Source organism: Oncorhynchus kisutch, linkage group LG17, assembly GCF_002021735.2.
Source record: "Oncorhynchus kisutch isolate 150728-3 linkage group LG17, Okis_V2, whole genome shotgun sequence".
Taxonomy (NCBI): domain Eukaryota; kingdom Metazoa; phylum Chordata; class Actinopteri; order Salmoniformes; family Salmonidae; genus Oncorhynchus; species Oncorhynchus kisutch.
This window is the reverse complement of record NC_034190.2, coordinates 12,795,381-12,815,878: the sequence shown is the minus strand read 5'-3', so window position 1 is coordinate 12,815,878 and position 20,498 is coordinate 12,795,381. Positions and strand designations below refer to the sequence as shown.

The window sequence follows — 20,498 nt, the reverse complement described above, 5'->3', positions numbered from 1 at the left end:
ATGCGTCAACATTATTTTAGGAAGACTTGGAAGAATGATGATCCGCAACAGATCATCTCAGTATCAGAACTTAACATACAGACAGACTGGCCAGCTACTGTGCCTTTCTAGACATTATAAACTGTCCAGAGTAGACCCACAACTGGTCCAAATGGAATGAATGGAATTAAATATTCAAATCCCAGGGCTTTTGCGTCATTATTCAAATGAGATTTTCACTGCAGTTTACAACCTAGAGTAGAATTTTGTACTCACTTGAAAACAATAACGCACTTTTTCATTTCATTGTGGTGTTGTAGGCTAGTCTTGGTAGGATAATAATATTGTCCCTAAACAAGGTCAATAGGGGAGCTTTTTGAACTGTGTGTCTCATGTCTTCACTGTTCTTTTATGAGCAATGACATACCTGGCCTCTCCGCATTTACTGAAAATTACTGCAGCTTTAAATGAATTCATGTGTGGTATGATTACTAGTTAGCATATTGTAGATCTGGACGAACGATCCCACCTACCACTATTGTCACTATGAATGGTGGATAGAGGGCAGTTAGACTGGTAGACTACATTGACTTGTGGTATAGTTTGCAAAAGGAAAAGCCTAGTGCATAAGGGAAGTATCAAGACACCTTGACAGAGGGGAGGCGCAAGTGTCTTGGATGGAATACATGATATAGTAAAACCTGCAAAAGGGCGAAGGTAAAACATAACCCTCCCCAAAGCAAAACAAAAGTTTGGGAAAACCACCACCCTTCCCCTAATAAATGTCGAACTGTCCCTTATATTATAGACAAGCCACCTCAACTTCATGAAAGGCTTTTGTGCCTGAGGAGCAGAGGGTGAGAGTGGAGGAGAGGGAAAAGACAGAGCGCTATGCTAGAAAAATGCGGGGCTCGTCCTAAAACCTGACGTCAGCAGCACGAGCTTTAATAACATCTCCAGTCCCAGTCCGAGACAGTTGTCCTCGCGGAGGAGATGACAACTAGAAGAAGCAGAATGCCTGAGACTTGTGCAGTGCAAAATATTTTGTTTTTAGAAAAGGAGTAATTCTGGGTTCAATGAATTTAAAATTCCTAACCAGTGATGAGCTGGCTCCTGGTGTGGATTCTTATAGCAGCTGGGATTCAAAAGGTGAGAAAGTGTCATCAGAATTATTTTTATTAACACGTGGTTTAAACTTTATTTAGCAAATATATTTATTTCTGAAATACCAGACCTGACTCATATGATTTATTTTGATTTATTAGGCCTCAATCATTTAATGTGTAAATTTCCAGTGGGGGAAAAAGTACCCAATTGTCATATTTGAGTAAAAGTAAAGATATCTTAATAGAAAATTACTCAAGTAAAAGTGAAAGTCACCCAGTAAAATACAACTTAAGTAAAAGTCTAAAAGAATTTGGTTTTAAATATACTAATGTATCAAAAGTAAATGTAATTGCTCAAATAAGTATGAAAAGTATAAGTATATATCATGTGAAATTCCTTATATTAAGCAAACCAGACGGCACAATTTTCATGTTTTTTATTTTTATTGACTTATAGCCAGGGGCACACTCCAACATTCAGACATCATTTACAAACGAAAATTGTGTTTAGTGAGTCCACCAGATCAGAGGCAGTAGGGATGACCAGGGATGTTCTCTTGATAAGTGTGTGAATTGGACCATTTTCATGTCCTCTAACCACTCAAAATGTAACTACTTTTTTTGTGTCAGGGAAAATGTATAGAGTTCTTTAGGAATGTAGTGGAGTAAAAATACAAGCAATCAGAAATATAAATAATAAATGACAGATATGCAAAAAAGAACTACTTAGGTAGCACTTTAATAGTATTTTTCACTTGAGTACTTTCCACCACTGCTAATTTCCAATTAAGATATAAACATAGTCGCTGACGATGAAAAAGCTATATTGAATATAGAATGGCCTAGCAATATGTGATTCCTTAGTCACCTTTAGGCTTCAGAATCAGAGAAGATAATTCTGCAGAATTCACTCCTCTGGCATTGGATCTACTGTGACATTTCGAGTAAAATCACCCGGAATTCCTTTTACACATCTCATTCTTAGTCATACTTTACTGCCACCTTGTGGTTGTGTGGAGTCAGGTTTTGCATTTTACTCCAGATTCCACAAGTTATTGGAAAATACTATTATTTGCATGGCCTCAACAAACAGCAACGTTTCTGTTTTGTTTTCTAGTTTAATTGTCCTCATGAAAGATTTTAAAGAACCTCAATAGATTTCAAAAGTTAAAACTGCTCACATCGTCTCTGATTTGCTGGGCTCAAACCTATGTTGTATCACTCACCCTCTATCAAGATAATTGACAATTGATTGATCACTTTTTCAGTCTCAGCACTTTACAGCGTTTGATGATATATGTCTGTTTAAGGTCACAAGGTCAAACAAAGGGTCAAAAGGTTATAACCCTGAACATATCATGGTATTCACGTTCATCTCAACTCCAATTTCAGCTGTCTAGATATGATGGGGGTTAGGAATGATGCAACTATGCATAAATGTACCTAAACCGACATGCACAAAGCTTGTCATCTCATTAGAAAACCCAATTCAACTTCCTGTTATGCCATATGTATATGGATATAATTACATTATTGACTACACCTCTCTACTTTCTTTTCCTTTTTAGGTTAAAGAAGGGAAGCTACATGAAGACAACAAACTGTTCATGTCATGATCAGTTGTTGTTGTGGTCCGTGTGGGTTTCATTACCTTGAGAAATAACCATCAAATTCATTGTGAGGCGTAAAGTGACATTTTGTGATTGTGTCCCAAATGGCACCCTATTCCCTATATAGTGAACTACTTTTAACCAGGGGCCATACTGCTCTGCTCAAAAGTAGTACACTATATAGGGAACAGAGTACCATTTGGGACATATGCGTGTTCTCTGATGTTGTTGTGTAATTGACAGCCTGATGACAGCTGACTGGGCTTCAGCAGCAGAACCCCCTGGTTACTGGCTCTGTGCTACAACCGTGATTAAGCCTCGTTGATCTGGATTAAGCCTCCTATGCACGTCATGAATTTACTATTTATTAACAGAATTCTATTCGGAAAACGTAAAGGCAGCTTAAGAGAAAAAATATGAGAAACTTAGAAGATGATTAAGGGGTCTTTTTTACAATCAATTAATTGGAGATTAATTGTGTGTATAATTTACTTGGATTAGAAGCTCTTTGGTTTTTAGGATATTTAACATGTTGAGGCTGAAATGTAATTAGCGCTTTGTTTTACCCACATCATTTTTTACCACAAGGACAAGTTATAAGATAAATAACTGCCTTAGTGGAGCACGTAATAACACCTTTGATTGGGATCTGTTTCCCTGTTTGGGGGTGTTTGAAGGATCATTGCATTGACCACAGCCATTACACTTGTAGTTTCCATCTAGTAGGGGCGCAAATACACGTTGTGCAAGGATATCTTGGGGTGGTAAATCAGAGTTTACCGATTGATCTCTGAGTTTTCTGCCCCACGAGAATACGACCAAGGGATGGTGCGAAAATACACTCCCGATACCATCATCGGATCTTAGAATGTGCCAATGTTTGTGAACGATTCTCTTAATTTGTTCAGAGCACTTTGAATAGCGGGTAGTTAGAACGCAAGAATGCTAAGGGTTGTTCTTAAGCACGACGCAACACGGACTTCCTGGACACAGCCCTTAGCCTTGGTATTTTGGCCATATACCACAAACCCCCAAAGTGCCGTATTGCTATTCTAAACTGGTTACCAACATAATTAGAGAAGTAAAAATAAATATTTTGTCATACCTGTGGTATATGGTCTGATATCCCACGGCTGTCAACCAATCAGCATTCAGAGCTAAAACCACCCAGTTTACACTAGAGAATTCTACCCTGCAGTAACCTGTATGGGAATCTCCAAGACAAGTTTGTTAAGCAGGGTTGGTCGGCCCATACTGGAGGCAGTGGTTGCTGTTAAGACACTAACAACAGGAGTTAATATTGTTTTCAATGGGCCGGTTTCCCGGACACAGATTAAGGTTCTGGACTAAAAAGGGATTTCACTCTGAAAAAAGCTCCCAAAAATGTGTCTGCTTGTTGAATGTTCAGACATCAGAAATAAGAGTAGTCACATCATTTTGGCCCACAGATGGCATGCAAGGCACAGCCAAAATAGTGTATGACATTTTAAATTAGACCATTAGGCGATCTGGCTACTTGATCTGTAGTAATGTGTTGTAGAACACTCTGTGTCCTGACTCATACAAGGAAGTCATGCTCTCTTCACACTCAGACAGTCTGGATCCTAGACTAAGAATCATGTTTGTAGCCAGTCTGAGCCAGCGGACGGGCCAGTTTCCTCTGAAGGGACTCATACACTCTGGATCCTAGACTAAGAATCATGTTTGTAGCCAGTATGAACCAGTGGACGGGCCAGTTTCCTCTGAAGGGACTCAGACGGTCTGGATCCTAAACTAAAAAATCATCTTTATAGCCAGTCTGAACCAGTGGACGGGCCAGTTTCCTCTGAAGGGACTCATATGGTCTGGATCCTAGACTAAGAATCATCTTTATAGCCAGTCTGAACCAGTGGACGGGCCAGTTCCCTGTGAAGGGACTCATACAGTCTGGATCCAAGACTAAGAATCATCTTTATAGCCAGTCTGAACCAGTGGACGGGCCAGTTCCCTGTGAAGGGACTCATACGGTCTGGATCCTAGACTAAGAATCATGTTTGTAGCCAGTCTGAACCAGTGGACGGGCCAGTTCCCTGTGAAGGGACTCATACGGTCTGGATCCTAGACTAAAAAATCATCTTTATAGCCAGTCTGAACCAGTGGACGGGCCAGTTCCCTGTGAAGGGACTCATACAGTCTGGATCCAAGACTAAGAATCATCTTTATAGCCAGTCTGAACCAGTGGACGGGCCAGTTCCCTGTGAAGGGACTCATACAGTCTGGATCCAAGACTAAGAATCATCTTTTTAGCTAGTCTGAACCAGTGGACGGGCCAGTTCCCTGTGAAGGGACTCATACGGTCTGGATCCTAGACTAAGAATCATGTTTGTAGCCAGTCTGAACCAGTGGACGGGCCAGTTCCCTGTGAAGGGACTCATACGGTCTGGATCCTAGACTAAGAATCATGTTTGTAGCCAGTCTGAACCAGTGGACGGGCCAGTTCCCTGTGAAGGGACTCATACAGTCTGGATCCAAGACTAAGAATCATCTTTATAGCCAGTCTGAACCAGTGGACGGGCCAGTTCCCTGTGAAGGGACTCATACACTCTGGATCCTAGACTAAGAATCATCTTTATAGCCAGTCTGAACCAGTGGACGGGCCAGTTCCCTGTGAAGGGACTCATACGGTCTGGATCCTAGACTAAGAATCATCTTTATAGCCAGTCTGAACCAGTGGACGGGCCAGTTCCCTGTGAAGGGACTCATACGGTCTGGATCCTAGACTAAGAATCATCTTTATAGCCAGTCTGAACCAGTGGACGGGCCAGTTCCCTGTGAAGGGACTCATACGGTCTGGATCCTAGACTAAGAATCATCTTTATAGCCAGTCTGAACCAGTGGACGGGCCAGTTCCCTGTGAAGGGACTCATACGGTCTGGATCCTAGACTAAGAATCATCTTTATAGCCAGTCTGAACCAGTGGACGGGCCAGTTCCCTGTGAAGGGACTCATACAGTCTGGATCCAAGACTAAGAATCATCTTTATAGCCAGTCTGAACCAGTGGACGGGCCAGTTCCCTGTGAAGGGACTCATACAGTCTGGATCCAAGACCAACCGCCATTTGTTTGGTTGTAAAACTCTCCCTGGTGGCTTGTTCAGACAACATCTGTTTATGAAGGTTTAAAAATGTTCTATTTCTGTTTGTACAGGCAATATTATGAAATGTTGGACACCTTTTATTGAACTTGTTTTGTCACTTCAGCTATGAACATACTTTATATTTTCAAAGAAACAATATGAGAAATAGGCAGAATAATATACAGCCAGAATATTATGTAGACATGGATCAAGTAAAGACTAACCAGTGTCATATTGATGAAATCATTTTTTCAAATGTAGCCTTGGCCATTGGACAGGACTACTAACTCAAGACCTGTGGGACAGCAGGTAGCCTAGTGGTTAAGAGTGTTGGGCCAGAAACTGAGAGGTTGAATCGCCAAGTTAACTAGGTGTGCTTTTGGGCAAGCAACTTAACTCTAATTGCTCCTGTATGTCGCTCTGTGTAAGCACGTCGCCTAAAGGACTAAAATGTCATTGTCTCTCCGTTACTCTGTAATTCAACATTGCTATGAAGAAGGCCTGCAAACCAGACCTTTAAGCCCATACAGGAGGTGCAACATTTATCCAGCCCAATAGGGGATTTGGGTCTATTACGTCGTTGGCCGAACTAGAGGGAGTTAGTTAGGACAGGTTAGAAATGAAAAGATTAAGTAGATGAAGTTAATTATGACTTTGTTCCTTGGGGTGAATTAATACTGTTTATGCAAGACTATTATTCTCCAGTACTGTTGCTACTTCAACCGAGTGCTGAGAAGTGTTTTAAATTGTCCCAGATATGGTAGCCTACTCAGAAAAAATACATATCCAATGACTGTTCTCTACTTACATGGTTTATTGTGTTACAAGGTCATAGCGTTTGACCATGCCAAACTAAAATATGTATTATGCATATCAAGAGCGCATAACCCTAACTCCTCCTTGTCCCTCTCATCTAGGCCTACTCCCAGACCCAGAATCCCACTGCCATGCTGCCCCTAACAGAACCCACAGACCTGGAGCCATACAACCGGACCCAGTACTGCCACTGGCCCTGTGAGTGCCCCCCGGTCCTCCCCGCCTGCCCCGCAGGAGTGAGCCTGCTCATGGACGGCTGTGACTGCTGCAAGGCCTGCGCCAGGCAGGTGGGGGAGGAGTGCAACGAGGCAGACACCTGTGACTACCATAAGGGACTGTACTGCGACTACAGCACGGACAAGCCGAGGTACGAAAAAGGAGTGTGTGCATGTAAGTGTCATTCTAACCTACTAAAGACCGTTGTCTTACGTCAAATCGCATCACTTCAACACCACACTCAACGTGTAGGTGGAATCCACTAGCTATCTGACGCAAGACAATGACTAAAGACACCAATCATAAGTCACAGTAACACTTCTATGATCATGTCCCAACACACTAATTGCACATCTAGTAACATAATCCTTGAAGAAAATGAGAAATGCAATGACAAATTAACAATTAAAAAGTGAACATCTTTCATAATCATATTACTCGATGTCATGACATGTTTGTTTTTGTTCAGATATCACTAAAAACAACAGCTGCTACATTATCTTGTCATCATTACTACTGTGTGTCTCTCTGTGATGTAAGACTTCTGTCCTGATCTTCTTTGCCAGACATGGTTGGCACAGGCTGCGAGCATGATGGTGTGATCTACCGGAATGGGCAGAGCTTTAAGCCCAGCTGTAAATACCAGTGTCTGTGTGTGAACGGGGCCATCGGGTGCGTGACCCTGTGTACGGACTCCCAGCCCCCCCGGGTGTGGTGCCAGAACCCGAGGAGGGTCAAGATCCCCGGACGCTGCTGTGAACAGTGGATCTGTGACGAGCCCAAGAAGGGGAGGAAGACTGCTCCAAGACATGCAGTGGAGGGTAGGACACAGATCCATCAATCAATCAATCAATTAAGGTTAAGGTCATGTTTTATTATGCCATTTGTAAGTATCAGAATACAGAATACATACATGTCTTTTGTCAGACCTCTCAACAATCATTCATTTAATCAGTCTATCAATGGTGGCTGGTGTCACTTTAAATGTGAGGACATGCTCATACTAATAGCTTGAATGGAACAGTTGAATGGATACCATTCCAATCATTACTATAAGCTGTCCTCCCGTCACCAGCCTCCACTGCAGTATGCTACAGTTGATATGAATGTATTGAGAATCTTAAAACACTAATAACACAGGTGCATATTGGGTATTCCTTTGTGAATTGTGAAGCAAAATAGTTTGAGGACAGTGCTTCAGTGTAGCTCACAGGTAGTGCTGCTGTTGCAGCAGTATGTTGTGTGGGTTCTTGGAACAGTATCTGTGGTGGACTAGGGTGTAGCTTGTTACTCCAGGGAGGAACAGAGGTGCAGCTGTGTAAGAGAAGACCAAACGCTTTTCCTGTACACTCTCACTCTCTCTGTGTCTCAGTGTTATTTTTGGGTAGCTCAAGTGCTGACTGATCCTGGCCAGTAGTGTGCAAAGCCAAAAGAGAACTTGGATTTACTAGAGAATGTTTGTTTTGGTTAAAAATACAAAATTGCAACGAGACCTGTCACCCTTGCACAACTTAACTATCAATCTTGAAGGTAAAAGCACTTCTCATGGCAACAAGCTATTAGGTCCAGTTTTGATGAATAATTATATCACTGCCCATATTCAATTGTTATTATTCTCTGTCTCTCGCTCTTTATCTATGTATCTTTCCCTCTCTCACTCTCACTCACTCTCCTTCTCTCTCTCTCTCTCTCTCTCTCTCTCTCTATGTATCTCTGTCTCTCGGTATCTCTCTCTCTCACTTTCTCTCTCTCTATGTATCTCTGTCTCTCGGTATCTCTCTCTCTCTCTCTATGTATCTCTCTCTCTCGCTCTCTCTTTGTATCTCTCTTTCTCCATCTATCTCTCTCTATCTATGCATCTCTCTCTCACACCCTCTCTTTGTATCTCTCTTTCTCCATGTATCTCTCTCTCGCTATCATGTATATATCTCTCTATCTATGTATCTCTATCTATGCATCTCTCTCTATGTATCTCTCTCTCTCTCTCCATGTATCTAATGCTCTCTCTCTATCTAGCTACATATCTCTCTCTATTGCTCTCTCTCTATCTAGCTACATATCTCTCTATTGCTCTCTCTCTATCTAGCTACATATCTCTCTCTATTGCTCTCTCTCTCTATCTAGCTACATATCTCTCTCTATTGCTCTCTCTCTCTATCTAGCTACATATCTCTCTCTATTGCTCGCTCTCTCTATCTAGCTACATATCTCTCTCTAAATTCTATTTGGCTTTATTGGCATGACATAAGCTTACTTTGGAGATTTACAATATTGACATAACTAAAATAATACTAACCAATATTGTCAACAATAATCATGGGTAAAAATGACCATACATTGAACAATGACAATGGCATAGGGGACATGTGCAGGTTGGTTGGTCTGTCAGACACTGTCCCTCCTCTCTCTCAATTCAATGTCAATTTAAGGGCTTTATTGGCATTGGAAACATATGGTAACATTGCCAAAACAAGTGAACTAGATAATAAACAAAAGTGAAATAAACAATTTACAGTAAAAATTTACAGTAAACATTACACTCACAAAAGTGTCTGTCTGTCTGTCTGTCTGTCTGTGTTGATATAGCTCTTCCTGCTGAGGCTCAGGGCCGGAGCAGGAACTGTGTGATCCAGACCACCTCCTGGAGTATCTGTTCTAAGACGTGTGGTCGAGGTCTGTCACTGCGCGTCTCCAACGCCAACGAGAGGTGTGAGATGGTGAAAGAGTCCCGCCTCTGCAACATACGGCCCTGTGGGGTGGACATCACCAAGCACATCAAGGTACATGTACTGACGTGCACAGACACACTTCCACGCTCAAATATGCACGCACACGTGGACACAGACAGACATGTGCATGCATGCATAGACGCACATGCATTGCATAGAGGTCAAATGTTTGTTCATGTTATCTATATTGAAGAGTTTGACCAAAAAAATACAACATTCCCAATATTAAAGGAACATTACAGAGCATTGATTCAATCATTCAACTTGTCCTCTTTCTCTTTCGCTCTCTCATCGCTCTCAGCCAGGGAAGAAGTGTCTGAACATCTACAGAGAAGAACAGCCAAAAAACTTCACAATCTCAGGCTGTGTCAGTAAGCAGCCTTACTGGCCTAAATACTGTGGGGTGTGCATGGCCACAGACCATCGCTGCTGCATTCCCTACAAGTCCAAGACCATCGACGTGGAGTTTGTGTGTCCCAACGGGGCAGTGTTCACATGGCAGGTCATGTGGATCAACGCCTGCTTCTGTAACCTCAGCTGCAGGAACCCCAACAACATCTTCGCCGAGCTGGAGAATTACTATGGTTACCCTGAGATCGTGAACTGAGACATTTCAATCATTCGCCGTGAGCTTATAAAGGGCTCTATTCAGTCTGGATCGCTGAAGCGTTACAGATTGCACAATAGAAATTTAAAGGTAATTTCTGATTGAGACGACATATGCAGTGTTTACGGTGAATGCAGCCTTCGCTAACAAGAGAACATTGCCTTTAAATTTCAATCACGCTGTAACACTGAACTTCCGTGATACGGAATAGAGCCCTAAACTTCCATCTACCTACATTTTGATCTTCTTTTCACTTCCTCAAACGTTTTTTTGTCAGAACATTTGAAAAATGGTTTTATTTGACGTTGGTATACATAAAGGCAGGTATTCAATCCAAGGCGCGTTATAGTGCAGAGCACCATACAACAGACAGTCCGCCCTTTGAAGCCATTTTCCCGGTGTCCTCAGATGTCATTCATGGTAAATGCTCTGATTGTCAGCTCAAGCCTACATTTCCTTTACAAGCCTGTTATAGTGTGCTGCTCTATATCTTGCATTGGATTGAATCGATTAGATTGAATCGATTAGATTGAATCGATTAGATTGAATCGATTAGATTGAATCGATTAGATTGAATCCCACCCAAAGTATTTTTCTTATAAGGGGATATTTCAACGTTTTTTTCAGAATATCTTTATGGTCTGTATAGGGTTGCTTTGGGAATGAGTGTGAAATATTTTAGTTTTAATTTATTCAATACTAAATGATTGAAAAAATGTTGCCATACAGGTATTTTTTGAAAGTCACAGTAACAAGTTTCACGAAATCTCGTCCACACTCATGTAAAGATTGGTTTGATCACGTGGCTCTGAATTGAATGATGAGTAAGAGACGGCGTGAGATGCTACTATAGAATGCATGTACTATATACGGTTAAATATCCATCTGTGGAAGTGTGGTGTCATTCTTACAAGGTCACATTCTACTTATGATCATTGAAGTAATCACAACACCAGGACAAAAAGTTATAGGTTTTTATTTATTAAATAAATACAAAACTGTTATGCCATATTTAATGCTTCTCATCTACAGCATTAGGCAGTTGTGCATCTTTAAAAAGCGATGTAGGCCTGGGTTCTACAAAGCCGGCAAGTGTTGCTGTAGTGCACGTAAGAGTGGGAGGGTTTTTGATACGTTCTAAGGAGAACTATCCTCACATTACATTATGTGGATCTATCGGCTTGACTCTCTCAAATCCTTCACAACAAAATAACTTTAAGTCAGAGAAGGTTTCCATGGCACATCATCTTTGTTCTGCCGTGCTTGATTGCATAGAAAACATTTACATACACACACACAAAAAATATCCAAAATATTTTTTTTGCCTGAAGCCATGATCTATTAATAAAGCAATAGGATTCAAAGCTGATCAATTTAGTTTTTGTTGTGTTTGATTAATGAAAAGAATAGCGTATTATGGAATGTTCTAGAATAGAACAGTTAAAATTGTTTGATTCCACAGAGTTGACAGATACAGAACATCCAGGAGACTTAACTCAAAATGAATGGACAACATCATAAAACAGAGGAATGGTTACAGGAATGTGTTGTATGCACATGATACATTTCCGATTCCCTCCTTCCCACGGTTTCAAAGACGAATATCAATTTGAGCAAAAAAACTTTATCCACTTGCCTCCCTTTTCTTTCTCCACATCTAGGCCTAACACTGTCTATCCTATATCACACAGAACATGAATTATAACACTGAAAAGTTAATGAACAATAACAATGAGAACAGAAAGAAGCACTCATTTACAGTCAGGTACGTATGTAAGAAAACTGTGTCAGATGTGATAAAACACTACAAACAAACAAAAAAATCCTTATGAGAGATTTAAAAGAAAAATGTACAAACTGGTGTACTAGGTACTCGCTCTGCAGCAACAGCTTTCTCCCACATTCTCTGTTGTGGTGTAGCTCAGCTGCGTTGCCCCTAACACCTAGATATTCCACTGGACTCTGCAATTGGGAAGGGATCAGTTCATTTCATTTTTTTTTTCCCTCAATAGAATTTCCTTTATTATGCCGTAGTATATACTTGCATATCTTTACAAAAACAACTCTTTGCATTGAATGGAATGGAATCGTGTGTGTGTGTGTGTGTGTGTGAGAGAGAGTGGTTAGTGGCAGTGCAGCAGGAACCAGAGGGCTGGAGGTTAAAGGTCGAGGGTAAGGGTCGTCTAGCAGGACACTTCGGTGGACTTGAGAGCGGCGCTGCTGTTTGCTGTGCCTTCCATACTGTCTGTGTGGGAGCGGCCACGCTTCTCGTTGGTGTGAGACCGGCTTCGGTTTCCCTCGTTGGTGTGAGACCGGCTTCGGTTTCCCTCGTTGGTGTGAGACCGGCTCCTGTTGCCTTCCATGGAGTGGATGCTGGATCCGGACGCCGTGCGAGAGCGGACCAGTCTAGTCATGCTGGCAGCAGGCACTGAGGGAAGGAGGAAGAGGAGAGAAGGAGGAGGAGAGAAGGAGGAGGAAAAGGAGGCAGGGGGAACAGGAGGAGGAAAAGGAGCCATAGGAGGAGGTGGAGGAGGCAGGGGTAAATAGGAGGAGGAAAAGGGGCCATAGGAGGAGGTGGAGGAGGCAGGGGTGAATAGGAGGAGGAAAAGGGGCCATAGGAGGAGGTGGAGGAGGCAGGGGTGAATAGGAGGAGGAAAAGGGGCCATAGGAGGAGGTAGAGGAGGCAGGGGTGAATAGGAGGAGGAAAAGGGGCCATAGGAGGAGGTGGAGGAGGCAGGGGTAAATAGGAGGAGGAAAAGGGGCCATAGGAGGAGTTAGAGGAGGCAGGGGTGAATAGGAGGAGGAAAAGGGGCCATAGGAGGAGGTGGAGGAGGCAGGGGTAAATAGGAGGAGGAAAAGGGGCCATAGGAGGAGGTGGAGGAGGCAGGGGTAAATAGGAGGAGGAAAAGGGGCCATAGGAGGAGGTGGAGGAGGCAGGGGTGAATAGGAGGAGGAAAAGGGGCCATAGGAGGAGGTGGAGGAGGCAGGGGTGAATAGGAGGAGGAAAAGGGGCCATAGGAGGAGGTGGAGGCAGGGGGGACAGGAGGAGGAGGAGAGACAGGGTTAATGATCCATTCACACTCCTGTGTCCATGGTCAGCTGGATTCCTATTGAGGGCATTATGTAATATATTATATTTAATCATTACAGAACAGGTAACAGACTTCCTGTTGTCTAAATGTCTAATCTGAAGGTGAAATGACTAATCTCATTTCCTAGTTCCAGACAATGTCATTCTTACAGGTTGTCGTGAAGACCCGTGTTATTAGTTGGCAGCAACACTAATAGGGTAACAGGCTTTTATATTTCTACATACCGAATGTTAATATAATTACTGGTCAGCGTTGGTTACACAGAGAGAGTGTGTACTTACTGTAGCCCATTCCCTGAATGAAGTACTTGAAGGCCTCTGTCAGCTTTGCAGGCTGTTGAGAGCAAATGAGAAAGTTAGGCCCTTTTTCCCCTGTTATTATCCACATAATGACATATCAACTGACAGGTTCGTGGCCATATCCTACAGACGCTGTGATAACGAGATGACAGCTGTTGTAGCAGAAGCTGCTGAGCTGGGTATAAACTCTCCAGCCTGACGTCCGTGCCTCATTGCTACTGTCACTAATGCTCTTAAGTGAAGCTGCCCTGTATTAGCCCCCTAACTGTTATCCCTTGGCCACCCCAATCCGCCCGGCCTCCGTGAACGTGTTAACAAGCTAGAAACACACCTGGTCAACCATGGGCAGGCCTCCACAATCAGCCATCTGGATGGAGGAGGGGAGAAAAGAAACAGGCTATGAGTTAGGAGTCAGTTAACACCTCATGGGGTGCGCCATTCAAGAGAGCAGAGTCAAGGTAGCACGTCATCAGCGGGACGACATTAGTCACCCGCCATGACTCTTCATTACACAAAACAACTTCCCATTTAATATTTAACACTGTCTCAGCAAACAACAAGTTCCATTAACATCACGTGTCCATTAACAACACGTGTCCATTAACATTAACAACACGTGTCCATTAACATCACATGTCCATTAACATTAACAACACGTGTCCATTAACATCACGTGTCCATTAACATTAACAACACCATGTCTATTAACATCACGTGTCCATTAACATTAACAACACGTGTCCATTAACATCACGTGTCCATTAACAACACATGTCCATTAACATTAACAACACGTGTCCATTAACATCACGTGTCCATTAACATTAACAACACGTGTCCATTAACATCAAGTGTCCATTAACAACACGTGTCCATTAACATTAACAACACGTGTCCATTAACATCACGTGTCCATTAACATCACGTGTCCATTAACATCACGTGTCCATTAACATCACGTGTCCATTAACATCACGTGTCCATTAACAACAAGTGACCATTTCCCTTAGCCTCTGAACAGCTAACACAGTTAACGTTGGTAAAACGTGCCCATTTGGTCACAGCCGGGGGCATGCATTTCATAGGTAAGCCTAAGTAGGTCAAACAGGAAGAATTGTGATATGGGTCATGTTCATCAGGAACCAAACAGGGGTAAACAAACTCAAACAGGGAGGCCTCTAGCTGGACGTCGTGCAATAAATAATGCACATTTTTGTTTTCCGTTGCGAAACGGTTTATATTACATGCCTAATGAACAGGACCCTGGAGGCTGGGTACAGCAGCAGTAGCCTCAGCCTGTGGCAAGGCTAGCAAATCAGTCACCAGGTCATTACTGAGCTACTGGAAGCTTATCAGTGATCGCCTTTCCATGATCAGATCTGTTATGAGCAGCAGGAGGGAGATTGTTGGAGGCCACTCACCTTCAGCAATGTGGTCTTTGTCGGGTCCAGCTTAGTATTGCACTCCACCTGTGGACGCAAAGTACAGAGTCTAATTTAGCGACTAAATATAATTCATTTACCATAGTAGAGAACTAAATAGGTAGCAATTTCATTGCTTTAGTTGTGTTTGACTTCTTTCCCTATTTTGTCCCATGTTTGAATCATAAACTACATGTTTAACCTTCCATTGTTAATCTTTAAAAATCTGTTAACTTAGGTGAATGTTCAACGCATCAACACATGTTCCTAGGGACCGGGAATGAGGACCAGAGGCATTATCGTTAATGATTTGTTTATGACATTTAGGATTACAGAGTGTGTACTTGAACTTACCACAGCGTCAACGGCCGGAGAGCTGTCTCCTACCACCAACAGAGAAGGACACCTGAGAGCAATAACAGGAATTGGAACAAATTTCAGCCTGTTGGGTTAGAGGACTACAGGGCCCAGAGTTTCCTCGACTATGTGACCTATTGACCAGGCTATAACTAGGGCCCAGAGTTTCCAGGTCAGGGAAAACTAGCAATATGCCATGTGAGGTGATTGAGGTATGGTGAAAGTCAGAAGGTTTGGAACTCACGTCAGGGTTCTGACGGTGACTTTTCCACCAGGAATGGGCCTCTCAATCTCCAGATCCCGCCGGCTGGGATGGGAAAAGGTGGGATATCAGTGAGGCACCCAATTAGCATACATATATTACAAATATAATAAATATACTATTAAACACAAGACATTGAATATATTAGAAATACATAGATAATATATATGTTCATAGGCAGTTTTCAATGTACTCTGGAAGACTTTGAAGACTTGAGTATGTATATAAAATATATACTGAACAAAAATATAAAACGCAACATGTAAAGTGTTGATTCCATGTTTAATGAGCTGTCACACAACACAATGCCACAGATGTCTCAAGTTGAGGGAGTGTGCAATTGGCATGCTGACTGCAGGAATGTCCACCAGAGCTGTTGCCAGAGAATTTTATGTTAATTTCTCTACCATAAGCCGCTTCCAACATCGTTTTAGAGAATTTGGCAGTACGTCCAACCTTCCTCACAAACGCAGACCACGTGTAACCACACTAGCCCAGGACCTCCACATCTGGGCTTCTTCACCTGCAGGATCGTCTGAAATCAGCCACCCATACAGCTGATCAAACTTTGCACAACTGAAGAATGTCTGCACAAACTGTCAGAAACCTTCAAGGAAGCGCATCTGCTTGCTCGTTGTCCTCACCAGGGTCTTGACCTGACTGCAGTTCGGCGTCAAAACCGACTTCAGAGGGCAAATGCTCACCTTTGATGGCCACTGGTACGCTGGAGAAGTGCGCTCTTCACAGATAAATCCCAGTTTCAACTATACTGGGCAGATGGCAGACAGGGTGTATGGCGTCGTGTGGGCGAGTAGTTTGATGATGTCAACGTTGTGAACAGAGTGCCCCATGGTGGTGGTGGGGTTATGGTATGGGCAGGCATAAGCTATGAACAACAAACACAATTGCATTTTATTGATGGCCATTTCAATGCATATAGTCACCGTGACGAGATCCTGAGGCCCATTGTCATGCCATTCATTGGCCGCCATATCCTCATGTTTCAGCATGATAATGCACGGCCCTATGTCGCAAGAATTTGTACATAATTCTTGGAGCTGAAAATGTCCCAGTTCTTCCATCCATTGAGCATGTTTGGGATGCTCTGGTTCGAAGTGTACGACACTGTGTTCCACTTCCCATCAATATCCAGCAATATCCCACAGCCATTTAAGAGAAGTGGGACATCATTCCACAATCAACAGCCCAATCAACTAACTCTAGGAGATGTGAAGGAGATGTGTCACGCTGCATGAGGCAAATGGTGGTCACACCAGATACTGACTGTTTTTTCTGATCCACACCCCTACTTTTTCTTTAAGTTATCTATGACCAACATATCTGTATTCCAGTCAAAAATCCATTGATTAGGGCCTAAAATGTATTTACATTTATTTCAATTGACTGACTTCCTTATATGAACTGTAACTCAGTAAAATCTTTGTAATTAGTACCTTTTGCATTTCTATTATGGTGATGAGTAGTCAACGTATGCTCATGGTATTCTTAAGTAATAAGGCTTGAGAAGGTGTGGTATATGGCCAATATACCACGGCTAAGGCCTGTTCATATGCACAACGCAACGCTGAGTGCCTGGACACAGCCCTTAGCCGTGGTCTATTGGCAATATACCACAAACCCCAGAGGTGCTTTATTGTTATTATAAACTGGTTTACAAAATAATTAGAGCAGTAAAAATACATGTTTTGTAATTGATTTACCTGTTGTAAGCTTTAACAAAGTGTTGAAGGTTGTACTGGTTCATGTCATTCATGATGTGATGGCGGTAGGTGGCGATAAGGTCATGGTTGTTGGAAATTTCCTCCTACAGAGACAATAATAAACACCTCCTCAGACTCTGATCTAGTGACACAGTACTGAACATTCTAAGCCAGTTTATATCTATGTAGCCGACAATTAGAATAGATTCAGTGGGATTATGTTGACGTGATTTGCAGTTTCAATCACCGTCTCTATCTGGGGGCTCACTGCTTACCTTTCCGAAGAGATGGCCGATGAGCATGTCAGGCAAAGGAGTGACCTGAAAAGAGATTAAAAAGCACATTTTTATCACAGCAACGTTCAATCATATGCTGTATACACATACATAGTTATGTGTCTTTGTTGAAATGGGTAGAGAATGTCCCTAGCTGATTGGGCGGGTGGGACTTTTGTGATTTTGTGACAACTGTTGACAATGTAAAAAGGGCTTTATAAATCAAAGTGGATTGATTGTTGTGGATCTGTGGTTGTGTGGACTTCAGGAGATGTATAGTACCTTGTTTGTAGCCCAGTCCATCCACCCCTCAGCACAGGGGTTGATATTAATCAGAACCAGGCCTTCCACCAACGTGGGGTAGTCCAGCTAAAAACAGAAACAAACATTCAGTCACTGACTTCTTAATATTCTTCTTCTTAAAATATTTTTTAAAGTACTCGTTGAAACTTCAAAGGGGTCGATTTGATTCATTATACTCAATGAAACCTCAATGTTTCATAACAAAGAGAGGTCAGATGTGGGTCAGTTAGGAGTTAAAACATCCTTTGTGTTCCTCCATTGCTGGGTATCAGCACAGTGAGACTGTCCCCACAGAGTCGGGTGTTTTGGTGCGGAGCCAGTCTAGAACATTCCACAGACTCTCAGCAGCAGGCTAAAGCAATAAGCAGGAGTGAACTGCCAGCACAGCATCACTGGAAACATTGGTTTCAGTTCTAATCCCGGTTTGATTAAAACTCTTCATAATGAAGCAAACTTAAGCATAACTGAAAGGGGAAATGAGGAAGGAGGACATCAAACTCACAGCGAATCTTGCAAGGATGTAGGCTCCAGCTCCGACGGCCATTCCAATGACGCTCTTCAGACTGTGGTTAACAAACAAACAGAGAGAATATCATCGGAATCTCTTTTTTGATCCAAAATGGATGCAGGTCTAATACACCATGGTCTGTATTCAGCAAAGAATCCCAGAGTAGGAGTGCAGATCTAGGATCAGTCTTATTCATCATGATCTACAGGGCAAAACAGCAGTTCTAATCTGAGACGCATTATGAATATGAATCCTGAACGGTCAGCAGTGTAAACCCTATGTACTGGGTTCAAATGTATGAGGATGTCACGTACTGACCATAGAAAGCCTTTATGGTGGAGTAGGTCAGGGCGTGACTGGGGGGTGTTTTAGTTTATTATTTCTATGTGTAGTTTAGTTTTGTATTTCTATGTTGGCCTAGTATGGTTCCCAATTAGAGGCAGCTGTCTATCGTTGTCTCTGATTGGGATCATATTTAGGCAGCCTTTCCCACCTGTTGTTTGTGGGATCTTGTTTTTGTATTGTTGCTTTTGAGCCCTACAAGGCTGTACGTTTGTTTGTTTCTCTTTATTGTTTTTGTTGCTGGTTCACATTTAAATAAATTATGATGAACCCAAATCACTCTGCGCCTTGGTCTACCCATTTCGACGAGCGTTACAGAGGAGAAATACATTGCATAATGAAATGATCTGATCAATGTCAAAATCGTATAGTCCTTCTTTGGACTTACCCAAAATGCTTGAGGACCAGGGGGAGAGACTCAGACAGCAGATCCATGGAGGGGTACTCGTACCTGGAGAGAAAACAACAACCGTCAGGGTTATAGTACTTCAATTATCAACACTTTACAATGCATTTTATCACAGCCCTCTATCTCTTTATTCCATCCATGGTCTTACACTGGATTCTGCTATCTGTTTTTCACTTTGAATATCTCTCCTATTCAAGTGTCAAAGCATTCAGGTAAAAACAAGCAGTGTAAACCAAGCTAATGATTTATCAAGAGAGTGTAAATGTGTCACAAAAGTAATCTAGATCAACAGTAAAGAACTTTGGGGGCCACAAATAATCTGAACTCATCGTGCGGGGCTGCAGTTGCTCGCAGGTCTGCATATCTTTTTTTTTACATTTTAGAGTTAATGTTGTGCAATTCACATTTTTCCATGGTGTGTAGAGAGAATGTTGCAAGTTTGCTGCAATTCTACACATTTTAGCATGGGGCGGAGAGAAGATTTTGCAACTGATTTCATGCAATTCTAAAAATGAGAGAAATGTTTGCAGTTAATATATCTGACTGAGACTATCAGAAAATTGAATGGGGCCCCACGGCTGTAAATTCGACCATATTAACAAGTTTAGATAGCTGGCCGCAAAACTAACTTAGTAATCTTAAAAACGTACAACCAAATTTCGAAATTGCACCTTGTGTACTCTACTATTCTAACTCACAACAGTAAATTGAGACCCCAACTGAGTAAAAAAATAAAAAATTATAATAATAATTGATCTGGGGATATTCAAAAGGAAGCACCGGGCCGCCAGTTGCCCTTCCCTGATTTAGATTCTCTAGATCAGAGGTCAAAGGGTGACAGACAGACGGACACGCTGGCAAACAGACAGGCAGGCTGACCTACATTTGGTGCTAAGGCGAGGTGTGGCGTGGACTATAGGTGGTTTAACGGTGGGTTCGATTCCGGTCCATTCTCTCCTCTATATTCCCCTCAGTACTATCCAATCAACAAAATAATCTGTGGGATGATGCTAGGCAACTGGACTCACCCGGTAGAGAAGGTGCTGGCCCCCTCGTGCTGTCCAGGGGCATCGACATGGCACACAGCAAAGTGCTGCATGATCTCCTGCATGTCCTCATGCTGGAACATGGAGTCAAAGCACGTCTTGTCTGAAACAACATGGAGGGCAGGTACAAGATGTTAGTGATGAGGTCTCGCATGATTTGTAGATGTCAGATGTCGAACACGGTGACATGGTGACCATTGAGTGTTTCTTCTCAACGTTAGATAATGCTAATAAATAGATACATCTATTCCATTTGCCATTATTTAGCCAATAAAGAAAACCAAT

The 20,498-nt window shown here is 42.4% G+C and overlaps 2 protein-coding genes across 3 annotated transcripts in view; one reads left to right on the top strand and one right to left on the bottom strand.

Moving 5' to 3' along the window:
- The first annotated feature begins 945 nt into the window (after nucleotides 1-945).
- On the top strand, nucleotides 946-11,547 carry LOC109907186 (WNT1-inducible-signaling pathway protein 1). Its single transcript, XM_020505005.2, has 5 exons — nucleotides 946-1,128; nucleotides 6,728-7,016; nucleotides 7,409-7,663; nucleotides 9,429-9,622; nucleotides 9,873-11,547. The coding sequence occupies exons 1-5, from the start codon at nucleotides 1,081-1,083 to the stop codon at nucleotides 10,176-10,178; spliced, it is 1,092 nt and encodes a 363-aa protein (XP_020360594.1). The 5' UTR covers nucleotides 946-1,080; the 3' UTR covers nucleotides 10,179-11,547.
- LOC109907185 (protein NDRG1) overlaps nucleotides 11,139-20,498 on the bottom strand; it is a 24,676-nt gene continuing 15,316 nt past the window's right edge. For both annotated transcript variants that reach the window (XM_020505004.2, XM_031795135.1), the window contains 12 exons: nucleotides 20,196-20,316; nucleotides 19,147-19,209; nucleotides 18,411-18,471; nucleotides 17,888-17,974; nucleotides 17,606-17,650; nucleotides 17,331-17,434; nucleotides 15,592-15,654; nucleotides 15,345-15,396; nucleotides 14,991-15,038; nucleotides 13,901-13,936; nucleotides 13,552-13,603; nucleotides 11,139-12,606 (listed from right to left, as the gene is read on the bottom strand). In XM_020505004.2, coding sequence (XP_020360593.1) covers nucleotides 12,362-12,606; nucleotides 13,552-13,603; nucleotides 13,901-13,936; nucleotides 14,991-15,038; nucleotides 15,345-15,396; nucleotides 15,592-15,654; nucleotides 17,331-17,434; nucleotides 17,606-17,650; nucleotides 17,888-17,974; nucleotides 18,411-18,471; nucleotides 19,147-19,209; nucleotides 20,196-20,316 — 977 coding nt within the window. In that variant the 3' untranslated portion in view covers nucleotides 11,139-12,361. The remainder of the gene's footprint in view (nucleotides 12,607-13,551; nucleotides 13,604-13,900; nucleotides 13,937-14,990; nucleotides 15,039-15,344; nucleotides 15,397-15,591; nucleotides 15,655-17,330; nucleotides 17,435-17,605; nucleotides 17,651-17,887; nucleotides 17,975-18,410; nucleotides 18,472-19,146; nucleotides 19,210-20,195; nucleotides 20,317-20,498) is intronic.